Source organism: Cervus canadensis, chromosome 21, assembly GCF_019320065.1.
Source record: "Cervus canadensis isolate Bull #8, Minnesota chromosome 21, ASM1932006v1, whole genome shotgun sequence".
Lineage (NCBI taxonomy): Eukaryota > Metazoa > Chordata > Mammalia > Artiodactyla > Cervidae > Cervus > Cervus canadensis.
Window position 1 is genome coordinate 23,224,340 of NC_057406.1, and position 14,146 is coordinate 23,238,485.

A 14,146-nucleotide genomic window follows, 5' to 3' on the forward strand; every position below is an offset into this window, starting at 1 on the left:
CTATGAGGATGTCCTGCCATCAAAGTTGGATTCTGACTATAACCCGCCAGGCTTCTCTGTCCATGGAGAGGGGTGAGGCCAGGGAAGCAGAATTCCACCCATATCTTCTCATTCAATAAACCAGAACAAGGGCAACCATAAAAGTTGTTTCTACAATGGTGCTCTCACTTAATCTCAAAGGCAGAGAGAGGAGAAGCAAAATTTTTTAATTAAAAAAATTTTTAAGTAATAATAATAAAAACAATAAATGTTCAATGAGCCAAAAAGAAAAAGACATCACCATACATGTAATATCTACTTCTGTCATATTTGTAACATCATATCTGTAAGGACAAACTATTAATAACTAATCCTTGATGGTGAGCACACTGCAATTTGTTGTAAAATTCTTTGGGTTTACTAGTTTTTAACTTTTTTCAATAAAATCAAGAGTATTTATTAAAAAACAGAAATAAACCAAGGGACGACCCCTCTTCACGTGCCTACAGACTCAGGTACCTCATTCCCTGTTCCTTTTCCGTACAGCATCATCCCGAAGGTAAGGAGCCAGTCCTCTTTCACATCTAAGCTTGTCTCGTCTTTCCCAGTGATCAGGGGTGTAGCCATCGGAGACATCTGCGTTCAACTCCAAACTGAACCTCTTAGTTTCAGCCTGACCTGAGACAGCTTACACCTACAAGCCTATTCTCTTATAGCATAAAACACAAGCAATTTTCAAAAGCTGCCTAGTAGGGTTTGTTGCCTTGAGGATTAAAAAAGGTTGAACACACGAAACTCTTAAGAGGAAGACCAGGCATGTGGGAAGTGATCAAGAAGGAAGGGAGCTGTTCTGTATTTCTTAAAACAAGAACATCGCACAGCGAGCTCTGATGCTGGGTCGCCCCCACTGTCACTGGCCCTCCCAGTGGCCAGCCTTCAACCTCAGACACCGCGAACTGCTCCTGCCGGTATGTGAACCTCCGACCCAGTCTTGGAAGCTCCCCTCCGACCTCCACCATCGGTGCACCCTCTGCCACACGCTCACCTGTTCAGCATATTGGACTGGTAGATCCTCTTCTCGTGGGTGTTGTAGCAGCTGCTCTTGGGCTCGGGGATGAAGCTGTGCTCGGAGAGCATGTCGGAGGCCGCGGTGGTGATGATGGCGATCCCGTCCCTCACTCTGGCAGGGAGGCCGTAGTCCCACTCATCATAGGACACAGAGACCAGGCCGGTGGGGAACTCCGAGGGCACTGTGTCCGTGTCCCCCGCCACCAGACTAGGCACAATCCATGTGTAGCCGTAGCCGGTCAGCCCTACTGAGTTAGCCACTTCGAAGATGTAGGTGGCCTCTTCCTTAGTACAGTAAAGAAGAATAATGGGGCTCTGAAGTTTCTTGAGCTGGTTCTGGATCTTAGAATCCCCATCGTCCAAGGACATGTCCAGCAGAAGGACCTCCTCCAGCTCCCAGCCCACAAAGCTGTTCTCGATGGTGCTGCGAATCTTGTTGACAAAGTCCTGGTAGCCGGGGAAGTAGGTGGTGACGATAGAAAAGATGTACCAGTCATACTCCTCCATGATGTTGAGCATCACGGAAGCCTGCTGTTCAATCGATGGGCCGAACTGGAAGAACATGGAGGATTCATCCTAGAGCGGGAAACATCAAGAAAGAGAAAGAGACAAAGTCAAAACAAAGATGGTGAGGGAGAGTCTGAACTAGCTGGACACAGAGATTTGCTTGTGTCAATTACTCTTTCCACGTTAATGCCTTTAAAGAGGGATATGTTTGAACTGCAAACATCTGTAACACTCTCCTTCTTAAAACCTTCCCCTGGAGAAAACCAACCTGGGTCTATGCTCTCTTTGTCCGAAGTCCTCGAGGCTACTGCAGAGCCCCAGGCAGTCTCCTAGAATCAAATATGTTAGTATTTCTAGAGCAAAATGTAGGGAGAGTCACAAAAAGGATACAGACTAAATGGTCTCATGTCAGTTGAGGTCAGGTTTTGCTGTCAAATGAGTCATATAAACACAAACTTGCTCTTTCCAATTTTTGAGACTTTTGGATTCATTCACTGTGGGTATGTTTCATTCAATCCAGGGAATAATCCAAAATGCCCTCAATCTGCCCTTAAATCTACCTCAAGTAGGGAAGGGGCAGGTGAGTGGTCCAGCAGGTGAGTGGCACTCAGGTATGGCGAGCCGGGAAGTGCACTGTAGCACAAGATTTGATCAGTGCATTGTCTATAAAGACACAACCGTTAAATGAATAGCACATGGAGTTTTCTCTCTGTCTTCTACTCTGGTAATGAGGCATATAGGTTAGAAGGAGGCACAGACAGTCTATGTAAGCTACAAGTTACAATGACTTGTCTGCAAGGTCATCTGTGATTAAGCCTGTATTCAAGAAGAGCATATACAAAATAGCTCTTTCTCTCACCTCTATAATGCCAGGGGTCTCCGTCTGACCTGTGTATTACACACAACCTCTGTCAATTCTAAGCATCTTATCTTATGTTGTCTCACACTTTGTGAGGGAGAAGCCCTTTTACATTTCTCCCATTTGAAGCTGTATTCCACCTGCCATTTGGACATGTCAGGCCCTGTGTTTTATCTCCATCTTACAGCTAGAAGAATCTGAAACCACAAAATGAAGACCCTCTCAGCCTCATCCTTCCGTTTCAGTCTATTTTCCCCTGAGTTCCTCCTGGGTAATGGCGTCTCTTTTCTTGGTCAACGGCCCCTGTCTCCTATCTGATGGTTTATCTCCATTTTATAACTATCCAAGCTAACAAAAGTGTGTCTTTAATTCAAAGGGGGCAGTGCTTTTTTACCCCCGAAACCAGAGCTTTGAAGCATGGTTACAAGAGATCAGGCTTTTAAACAAAATGATGCAGTGATTTGTTAGTTCAGAAACACATTGTTGTACAGCTGAGAAATTGCTGAGTATTTTTTGGGCACTCGCTATTGAAAAAAAAAAAAATGCAAGCTGGGAGATATCCAGCTGGTATCCAAAGACCCTGATTCGGCAGCGAGAGCTGCCAGCCCAAGTCTCTGCCAGGGCTGTGTGTGCTTCACGTGCCTTGAACTCTTCACATTTTCTCACAAGTGATCCAAATGACACAGGAGCTGCTCAGGCATCTGGAGTTAATTCCTTCTGCTAAAGGTAAAATGGTGCTTATAACAGCTCCCTCTCCTGGCTTAAACATACAGTCCAAAAGGAGCCTCTTAAGACCATGGAACTCAGGGATACAGAGAAGATGGGGCACCAAGAATGCATGGGGAGGGAATGGAAATTATTTCAGAATAAAAGAAAGCCCAGGGCCAGATGGCTTCACAGGTGAATTCTACCAAAAGTTAAGAGAAAAGCTAACACCTATCCTGCTCAAACTCTTCCAGAAAATTTCAGAGAAAGGAAAACTCTCAAACTCATTCTACAAGGCCATCATCACCCTGATACCAAAAACAAACAAAGATGCCACACACATACAAAAAAATCACAGGCCAATCTCACCAATAAACATAGATGCAAACATCTTCAACAAAATTCTAGCAAACAGAATCCAACAACACATTAAAAAGATCATACATCATCATCAAGTGGGCTTTATCCCAGGGATGCAAGGATTCTTTGATATATGCAAATCAATTAATGTGATACACAAAATTAACAAATTGAAAGATAAAAACCACATGATTATCTCAATAGATACAGAGAAAACTTTGGACAAAAATAAACACCCATTTATGATTAAAAAAAAAACAAACTCTCCAGAAAGTAGGCATTGAAGGAATCTACCTCAACATAATAAAGGCCATACATGGCAAACTCACGGCAAACATTATTCTCAGTGGGGAAAAACTAAAAGCATCTCCTCTAAGATCGGGAGCAAGACAAGGGTGCTCACTCTCATCTATGTTATTCAACCTAGTTTTGGCAGTCCTTGCCACAGCAGTAAGAGAAGAAAAAGAAATAAAAAGAATCCAGATTGGAAAAGAAAAAGTAAAACTCTCACTGTTTGCAGATGACTGACACTACATATAGAAAACCCTAAAAATGCCACCAGAAAATTACTGGAGCAAAGGGTAGAATGGTGCTTATAATGGCTCCCTCCCCTGGCTTAAACATACAGTCAAAGAGGAGCCTCTAAGGACTATAGCAAAGTTGCAAGATATAAAATTAATACTCAGAAATCCCTTGCATTCCTACACAGAACAGTAGTAGTGATTTTTTTTTTTTAATTTGGCCAGCTCCTGCTCCTGGTCTTCTACTTCAATGCCAAGTATGGACTGCTCTTCAGGTGATACTGACCTTGTTCTTGGGTTACAATATAGAGTGGGAATCCAAGACAGCAAAGCTTAATTATGACAAGACTTGTCAGGGGCCCACAGAGAACCATAGTAACAGGAAAGGAAGGCCCGTGACAGAACAACTTACCCAGAATGGTTGTGATCACTTTAAAGTGACAGCCATTTGTTTTCCTTGTTACTTTCAGCTAAACTGGGGAGTTTGGGGGATTCTCAAATGAGATGTATTATCACTTGAGTTTCCACTAGCCCAGTGGACATGACAAACGGACAGATGCATCCAAATATCCCTTAAAATGCACAGGCTTAGGAAGAGATGGGTAAAACTACTACCCATTCTATGACAAATGAACATATCTTATCACAAGGAGGTTCTTGAACACCCACAAAGCTCCAGCCACAGTGAAGCCACAGCTGATTCCAAAACACAGTTAGAGATAGCCTTGAAAGAAAACCCATGGGCATCCATAGCAAATGAGCCCATGCTAATGAGACTGAATTTAAAAGAAAGCCAATCTACTGTATACCAATCTGACCCTCTCCTTTTTAGTCTTCTCTTAAAACTCCCTCACAAAAATAAATGAGCTCTTAAAGAAACTGCCAGCTATTATGTGAAGAAAGCCAATAAACAGTGAAAGTAAAAAAAAAAAGGAAAAATTAATATGGTTTCAAGCTACCTCCACCACATCCTCATCTTGCCTACTAATTCTATCATCTTCCATGATCATCCTTTTCTGATTTTCTCCACTCCTGTCAATGCCCAGTTCAACCATCTTATCTTGCCAATCCTTCATTAAATAAGGAGGCCTTACAAGGCGATTTTATCTGGGGCACCAAGAGGAGGTTAATGAAACCAAATGGGAATCAAGAGACAAAGTTATAGCTTGGGCAAATGTTTCCTGGTATAATGACTGGTCCAGCATTATTAATTTAGTTGACACATCAATCTGGTACATAGCAGTCGGGAACGGAACAGCTCTTTTTCAACAAAGCTTTGGGCTAACTATAAGTTGTAAGCAGTGACAGCCTTTGCAAATTATGGTCACAGCCACAAATCAAAGAGCAATCTTCATGTGTGCATGCAGTGGAAAGGACTGTGGCCATGCATCCATCTTGGCAGGCTCCCAGCATGCATTGTGATCACTGCAAGAAGTAGCATCTTCTAGGATGAAGGACAGGGATATAACTCAGTTCACTATGCTTCCCCACTAACATTTTTATCTCCTGGTGTCATTACAAAATGTTATGTGCATGAGTCCTTGGAGCAGTCTCCTCAGATTCTCAGTCAAATTTATATATGAATGTACTTCTTCAACTTGCCTCCAGAGCACCTTTAAAGCAGTCCAAATAAAGGGTTGCCATGACTGATAGGTGCAGTCAGCACAGGGAAGCTACGATGGGACATTAGAGCCTGTCAGTCTGGAACTGTTATGGTGAACCCCATCACGTTGGTGTTCATGGTGTTTATTAGCTAATAAGAAGAAACAAAAACAGGTACTGTTCTCATTCTATTAACTGTCTCAGAAAAATAGCTGCCTAGAAAATCAGCAGTACATGAGATTCTTCTTCTGCATCACTGAGATCCCTTACAGGTCCACTTCAGACATAAAGGATATACTAGCAATGGGGTTCAGCTCCCAGTTCACCTTGGGGGCTGCATCAGCTGAAGAGAACCCCCTCACCCAAAGTGGATAGAGTGCACGGCGTGACCGGCGGTGACGGAGTCTAAAGACCTGGTCCTCCTGCCTTAATTCTGGGCAACTCTGAAGGATGTGTCTGTCTTTAGAACTTCCCACAAGGTTCCATTAAAACTGCATCAAAGGACTTCCTTGGTGGTACAGTGGTTAAGAGCCTGCTTGCCAATGCAGGGGACACAGGGTCCATTCCTGGTCCTGGAAGATCCCACATGCTGCAGGGCAGCTAAGCCAGCGCACCACAATGGGTGAAGCCAGCGAGCCCGGGAGCCCATGCTCTGCCGCAAGAGAAGTCCCCGCAATAAGAAGCCTGCACACCGCAAGCAGAGCATAGACAGCCCTTGCTCGCAGTAACTAGAGAAAGCCTGGCACATCAACGAAGACCCAGCAAAGTCAAAACTAAAGAAAGAAAATCATGTCTCACACTGTATTTCTCCCTCTGTCTACTCCTACCCTTCCATTCAGGGTGTGTGGGACTGGACAGCATCCCCTCTTAAACCTCCTATGCACCAACTTCATCTCAGATCACCTTTCGGGGAACCCACCTGGAGACTTTATCCATTTCCCTTTTCCAATGTGGAAAAGAGACAACTTGAAAGTGAACATGGTATCTATTTTCAAATATAAAAATGACTTATATGGTAGAAAGATAAGTCTCTGCCCATTGGCTCCAGAGGAGAAAACTGGGACCCATGAGCAGAAATAGTAAAAGGCACCATTGGGCACAATGGAGAAAGTACATTTGCAACAATTATAGCTGTTTAAAATGAAATGGGCCTCATAAGGTAAGGAGCTTGCTGTCGTTATGAACATTCAAAAAGGAGTTGGATTATTAACAGATAAAGGGATTCTCCCCAGCACTCCATGTGGAAAAAGTCATGCTCATCTCTCAGGCCTATTTCAAAAGTCAGCTTTTTTTTATGCATATTGTCTTTTCTGACTTTCCTAAGTCAGGTTAGTTCTCTTTTCTCTGTGCTTTAACAATATTTTATACATGTCCCTATCACCATATATATTTATTTTAAAAATTTTAATGAAGTATAATTGATGTACAATATGATATAAATTATAGGTGTGCAATACAGTGACTAACAACTTTAAAAGTTATACTCTACCTATAGTTATTATAAAATACTGGCTATATTCCCCGTGTTGTACAATGTTTCCTGCTGGCTTATTTTATATCTCATAGTTTGTAGCTGTTACTCCCCTACCCCTATATTGCCCTTCCCTACTTCCCTCTCCCCAGTGGTAATCACTACTTTCTTCTCTGTATCTGTGAATCTGTTTCTTTTTTGTTGTTGTTATATTCACTAGCTTGCTGTATTTTTTTTTAGATTCCACATATAAGTCATATTATTCAATATTTATCTTTCTTTGTCTGACATCTCATTTAACATAATACTCTTCAAGTCCATTCCTGTTGCTGCAAATGGCAAATTTTATTCATTTTTATGGCTGAATAGTATTCCATTGTGTGTGTGTGTGTGTGTGTGTATACACACAGACTACATCTTATTTATCCATTCATCTGTTGATGGACACTTAGGTTGCTTCTATACCTTAGCAAGTGTAAATGAGGCCGCCATGAACACTGGGATACATGTATCTTTTTAAATTAGTGTTTTGGGTTTTTTCAAATATATACCCAGGAGTAGAATTGCTGGGTCATATGGTAGTTCTTTGTGCCTTTTGATAATGTTCCTGGTGTTCTTGCAGCAAGCTTACTAGAGTGGTTTGTCATTTCGTCCTCCAGAGCTATGGTTTTTCCAGTGGTCATGTATGGATGTGAGAGCTGGACCATAAAGAAAGCTGAGCACTTGAAGAATTGATGCTTTTGAACTGTGGTGTTGGAGAAGACTCTTGAGAGTCCCTTGGACTGCAAGGAGATCAACCATTCCTAAAGGAAATCAACCCTGAATATTCATTGGAAGGACTGGTGCTGAAGCAGAAGCTCCAATACTTTCATCCACCTGATGTGAAGAGCCGACTTACTGGAAAAGACCCTGATGCTGAGAAAGACTGAAGGAAAAAGGAGAAGAGGGTAGCAGAGGACAAGATGATTAGATAGCATCACCAAGTCAATGGACACCAGTCTGAGCAAACTCCAGGAGACAGTGAAGGACAGGGAAGCCTGGCATGTAGAAGTCCATAGAGTCACAGAGAGTCAGACATGGCTTAGGGATTGAAGAAGAAGAACAATAACAATAGTAGTTCTATTTTTATTTTTTTTAAGGAAACTCCATACTGTTTTTCATTGTGACTACATCGATTTACATTCCCCAACGGTGTTTGAGGATTCCCTTTTCTGATGGGAAGCATATAGGCATGCTTCATTCCATTTAAAAATGTGCATTTCTCAAGAGCAGGAATTGCACCTTATTCATCTCTGCATCTCCAGGTGGCATGTGAAAAAATTTAAATTTGTATTAATATTACAAAGGGCATTCCTTTGTTGGGTAGGAGATGAACTGAAATGACCTTGACGGTCTCAGCTGGTTCCAAATTTCTATGCTGATGGCACATGTCCACAGTTATGCCTGAATGGTGGTGCACTTTTACAAAAAGTGAGGTGGATCCACCTTGGAGCCAGCCCGAGAGGCAGGAAGTGTACCAGTCATTTCTTCATTCTTCTCTACAGCAAATTCCATGAAACATCATCTACACTTCTTCCAACTCCTCTTCTACCATTCTTTCTTGTACTAATTCAAATCAGACTTCCAACCCCACTCCTCCCCGCCAAAAGATCATCCTGTGAAAGGCAGTGGTGACATTTGAGTTGCCATCTCTAATGTCCAATGGTAGCCTTTGAGTTGGGTCATCACAGGCTCCTAGATATGCTTTTGTTCCTTGGTTTCCAGGGCTTCATATTCACTTGACTTTCCTCCTAACTTACTGGTAGCTGTTCTTCTGTCTCCTTTGCTGGTTCCTCCTCTTTCTTCTGATCTTTTGAAGATGGAGTGCCCTAGAGTCAATCCTTGATCCTCATTTTCTTTCCCTTCTCAGAAATCTCACTCAGTTTCCTGATTTAAATCCCATTTCAATGCCGATTGCTCTCACACTTCTTTCTCCAAAACTTCAAACTGACACATCAAACTGCCTATTCTACATACCCGTTTGGATATCTCTGAACCATCTCCAACATTTCCAAAATGGAAATGTTTCCCATTTCACTTCAAGGCAATTCTCTCCTCCCACTGCCAACTCCTCTCTTTCTTTGGACTTCTATGTCCAATCATTCAGGACACCTTGACTGCCTTACCTTCAAAAGGCTGTCCATACAGAGCCTTTTACCACCCATGTTGTTTAAGCCACTCTCATCCTTCACCTGTCATTGAAAGGCCTGCTAACTGGCCTCCTTGCCTCTGGCCCAGTCTCATGTACAACAAAGAAGCAAGATGATCTTTTGAAAACTTAAATCATAAGATGTTATCTTCTATCCCAAACCCTCAATGACTTCCCAACTCACTAAAAGGAAAGAACTGACACCCGTGATTGGAACCCCACTGGCCCTCAGATCCTGCCTTCTCCAACTCTACCTCTCACTTTCCTCCAAGCATACTGATTGCTCTTAAATATACTAATTCCCACCCCAGACCTTTATTCAAGCTATAGCCTCTGCCTGAAACAGTTCCTCCAGCTTCCCAGGTACCCACAGGGCTAACACACACACCCGGTACAAGTCTTTACTAAAACCTCACCTTCTCAACAAAGCTCAATCCTGAGCCTGCAATATGATAAAACAGTCAGCCTCTCTCCCATCAAAGGCAGGCCTGAGCCCTCTTATCCTGCCAACATATGAAACCTACTTTTAATTATGAATCCACTTTTGATTTTTGCCACAGCATTCATTTATCACCATCAAACAGATAACACGATGTATTTATTATGAATGTATGCCTCTTCCCAAATAGAATGTAAACACCATGAAGGCCAGGATCAATTTATTTGTTTATTGCTGCAACTCAGCACCTAGAATGGGCCCTGGTCCAAAGTGGACTCTCAGGAAATAGCTGTTGAATTTTTAAAAAAATAGTAATTTGCCATTGTTTGTGTTTGTATGTATTCATATTTTTCTGGGTCCATTTATCCTTTGATGGGCACTTATGTTGTTTTCATATCTTGGCTATTGTAAATGATACGGTAATGAACATGGGGGTGTGGGGTTCAAGAATCTTTTCTAGTTAGTGTGTTCACTTTCTTCAGATAAACACCCAGAAGTAGAACTGCTGGATCATATGATAGATCTGTGTTCAATTTTTTGAGGAACTGCCATACTGTTCTCCACACTGGCTGCATCAGTTTACATTCCCACCAATAGTACCCAAAGGCTCCCTTTTCTGCATATCCTCACCAACGCTTGTCATTTCTTGTCTTTTTAATAATAGCCATTCTAATAGGTATGGGCTCCTACCTTACTATAATTTTGGTTTGCATCTCCCTGAAGATTTGTGATGCTGAACATCTTTTCATGTGCCTGTCAGCCATCTGCATGTCTTCAGGAAAAACATCTATCCAAGTCCTCTGCCCATTTTTTAATCATAATTGTTTGCCTTTCTGCTATTGAGCTTTATGAGTTCTTTATGTATTTTATATATTAAAACCTTATCAGATATATGATTTACAAATATTTCTCCCATTCAGTAGGTTGCCTTTTCATTTTGTTCATGGTTTCCTTTGCTGTGCAGAAGCTTTTGAGTTTGATGTAGTACCACTTGTTTATTTTTGCCTCTGTATTACTCAGCCATAAAAAAGAATGGAATCTTGCCATTTGTGACAACATGGTTGAACCTTGAGGGCATTATGCTAAGTGAAATAAATCAGGCAGAGAAAGACAAATACCATATGATTTCACTTATATGTGGATTCTTTAAAAAAAAAAGAAAAAAGCAAACAAATCAAATGAAAACAAACAAACCAAAAAAAAAAAAAGCTAAGCTCATAGATACAGAGAACAGACTGGTGGTTGCCAGAGGCAACGGATGGGGAGTAGGTGAAATGGGTGAAGGAAGTCAATGGTTCAAACTTCCAGTTATAAAATAAATACGTCATTGGGATGTAATGTACCACATGATGACTATAGTTAAAAATACTGTACTACATATTTGAAAACTGCTAAGACAGTAAACCTTAAAAGTTCTCATGACAAGGAAAATAACTCTTGTAACATGTTCGGTGATGAATGGTAACAAGAATTGCTGTGATCATTTCACAGTGTTTACAAATATGGAATCATTATATTGCATGCTCAAAATATATTACGTATCAATTACACCTCAATTACAAAAGTGGCAATTGATGTTGCATCCAGATAATTGTCATGCATGCATGCTAAGTCACTTCAGTCAAGTCCGACTCTTTGCGACCCCATGGACTGTAGCCCTCCTCTGTTCATGGGATTTCCTAGGCAAGAATACTGGAGTGGGTTGTCATGCCCTCCTCCAGGATATCTTCCCAGCCCAGAGATCAAACCCACCTTTCTTATGTCTCCTGTATTAGCAGGCAGGTTCTTTAACCACTAGTACCACCTGGGAAGCCATAGATAATTTTCAAATCTAGTTTATTTTTATTGTCTATTGAACTGATAACATTTTCCAGCATTTTATTTATTTTTTAATTGAAGGATAATTGCTTTATAGAATTTTGCTGGTTTCTGCCAAACATCAACATGAATCAGCCATAGGTATACATATGTCCCCCGAAGTACCTCAGACTACACAAATCTTAGCAATGTATCACATCCTAGGGATTACAAGCCTGCTAGGACATTAAAGCAATTTCAGATTAAATAAATCTGACCTTTCTCCTCCTTCTGTTTTCCTTCTAAATTCAGTTCTTAAGAAGGATCTGTGTTTGAAAAAAGGCTAGAACCTCTAGGCTTTTGCTGAAAATCTCCACTACCCATCAGATTTAGAAGGCAAGTGTAGAAATGACAGGCTGAGAGGTCAGGTTCCTCCAAGCTGGGTTAGTCCTGGGTATTTCCTCTCTACTTCTTCCACACCGAGCACAAAGTAGAAGCAGAATATGGGGACAAAAATCTCTCCTCTCCCAACACAAGGGGAGGCTTTTCTCTACTCCCCCAACTCCAAGAGATCCCCTTTTTGGTGACTATAAACTCTGATACCAACCATCATTTTTTTTCAGGTGACTAAGGCTGGTGAAGCTATTTAGAGTGGGTTTGGTTAGTGTCAATTTTGTGAGCCCTGCAAGAAAGAAAAAAAACACCCGATGTTCTTGCCATTAATCAGAAATATCATGAGTGAAACACACAAAGGAAGCTCACTGGTGGAGAAGCATGATCTTTCCTGCCAGTTAAATGCCAGATTCATTCTCAGTAAACCCTTGCACACAAAGAGAACGCTCTGGGTTTTCAAAAGCCCATGAACAGACATTCAAGCAGATTGAGCTAGTCTAACAGCCATTCTGGATAGCTAAACAACTCCCCCAGAAGCCGGCATTCTTTTTCTTATTTGTTCTTTCAGAAGATAATTTTGCTTTCTCCTTGAATTGTGTCCTAGTTTCCTCCCTGAATCTCCCTCTTGGATGTGCTTCAATCGCTGAATTTAAGCCACAGCTGAGAAACAAACTAAAAGTATTCACTTTGAGAATGTCTACAAGGTCCTTCTTATTCTAGGTCTCAGGGACAATTTTTTAGCAAGAAGAAAGCTTACCAGCAACAGACAGGGCAATAAGAGGAGAAGAATAAAAAGGCCAATTCCCTCTCACTAATATACTCGAGTGAATTAAAGAATTAAGTCAGGAAGCAAAAGGCCTAGAGAATGCCAAGAGGACTTTCAGAATGTGCTTGGGCTTTGCTGTAAGGTATCAGGACACCAAAATCCTAACAAGGCTACTGCATTTCATCTTAAATTAAAATTCTTCACTATGGCCAGTGTCTTCTGCACATCAAAACAAGTCTCTGATGAACTGACTTGTATTTTTATTAAGAGGTCCTTTTCTATAAAAGAACAAGCTGACATATTCAACAATCACCAGATTCTGTGACTGAATAAACATTCTTTTAAATAAATGCAAATGAAGAAAGCAGGGGAATAGGAAAAGTTTGGGGGGGGGAATGAAATAGAGAAAAATAGTATAAACATCAAACCAACAGTATTAATTAGGATTATCAATATCAGACTAAATTTATTTAGACAAGTTTACAAAATCAAGTGTGCTCAACACAAATATAGATCTGGGCATTTTCATGGATTTAAAAAAAAAAAAGCATTTCATAGATAAAAAGAAGGGCATGGTAAAACTAAACCACAGAACCAAGAGAAAAGAAAAAAAAAATTTTACTAGGAGCGAAATCCAAAATCCAAAACTGCTTACACCATCAAAATCTTTCTATTTCACTTAAGCCAAGAGGGTGGAGTTTACGGAAGAAATATGATCATTAACAAAGAACAGGGCGAAATATAGACCAGTGATGGTACTGGATGCATCAGCAGCATTTTTCAGAGTGAAGATGTAGACATTTGTCTCAAAAACATTAATGCTCCCATCTCTTAATATGTATTTGCTCAGAGCATCACATTCATATACCAATGGGAGTAAAGAATTGGGGAGGTGCTCACAAGAGGAGATGAGGAGGAAAGGCATTTTATACTTGACAAAGCTAAGAGTGCTGGTACGTTATATGTTGCTGAAAATAACAAAGCACTGGTTCTAAATACAGTAGCTATGTTCATGCACATGGGTCTCTTCAAAAAGATTCCTGGAAAACAAAAAGTTCTCTCTCCTTCTGTCCCTGCTCTATAGAGAAAGATGAAACATTGCTGAATTGAGAATCTGGACCAATCGTGCTCTTTTGCACAGGTCAACAAGCCATTGCCAGGAGAAATAGCAATAACCTCAGATATGCAGATGACACCACACTTACGGCAAAAAGGGAAGAGGAACTAAAGAGCCTCTTGATGAAAGTGAAAGAGGAGAGTGAAAAAGCTGGCTTAAAACTCAACATTCAAAAAGCAAAGATCATGGCATCCGGTCCCACCACTTCATGGCAAATAGATGAGGAAACAACAGAAACAGTGAGAGACTTTATTTTCTTGGGCTCTAAAATCACTGCAGATGGTGACTGCAGTCGTGAAATTGAAAGACACTTGCTCCTTGGAAGAAAGGTTATACCAACCTAGACAGCATATTAAAAAGCAGAGACATTACTT

At 41.1% G+C, this 14,146-nt stretch overlaps 1 protein-coding gene across 1 annotated transcript in view; it reads right to left on the reverse strand.

The window, feature by feature from the left end:
- The window catches only part of GRIN2B (glutamate ionotropic receptor NMDA type subunit 2B), a 482,648-nt gene that overhangs the window by 218,523 nt on the left and 249,979 nt on the right, over window positions 1–14,146 (reverse strand). Inside the window, exon 5 of the mRNA XM_043441483.1 lies at window positions 1,025–1,623. Coding sequence (XP_043297418.1) covers window positions 1,025–1,623 — 599 coding nt within the window. The remainder of the gene's footprint in view (window positions 1–1,024; window positions 1,624–14,146) is intronic.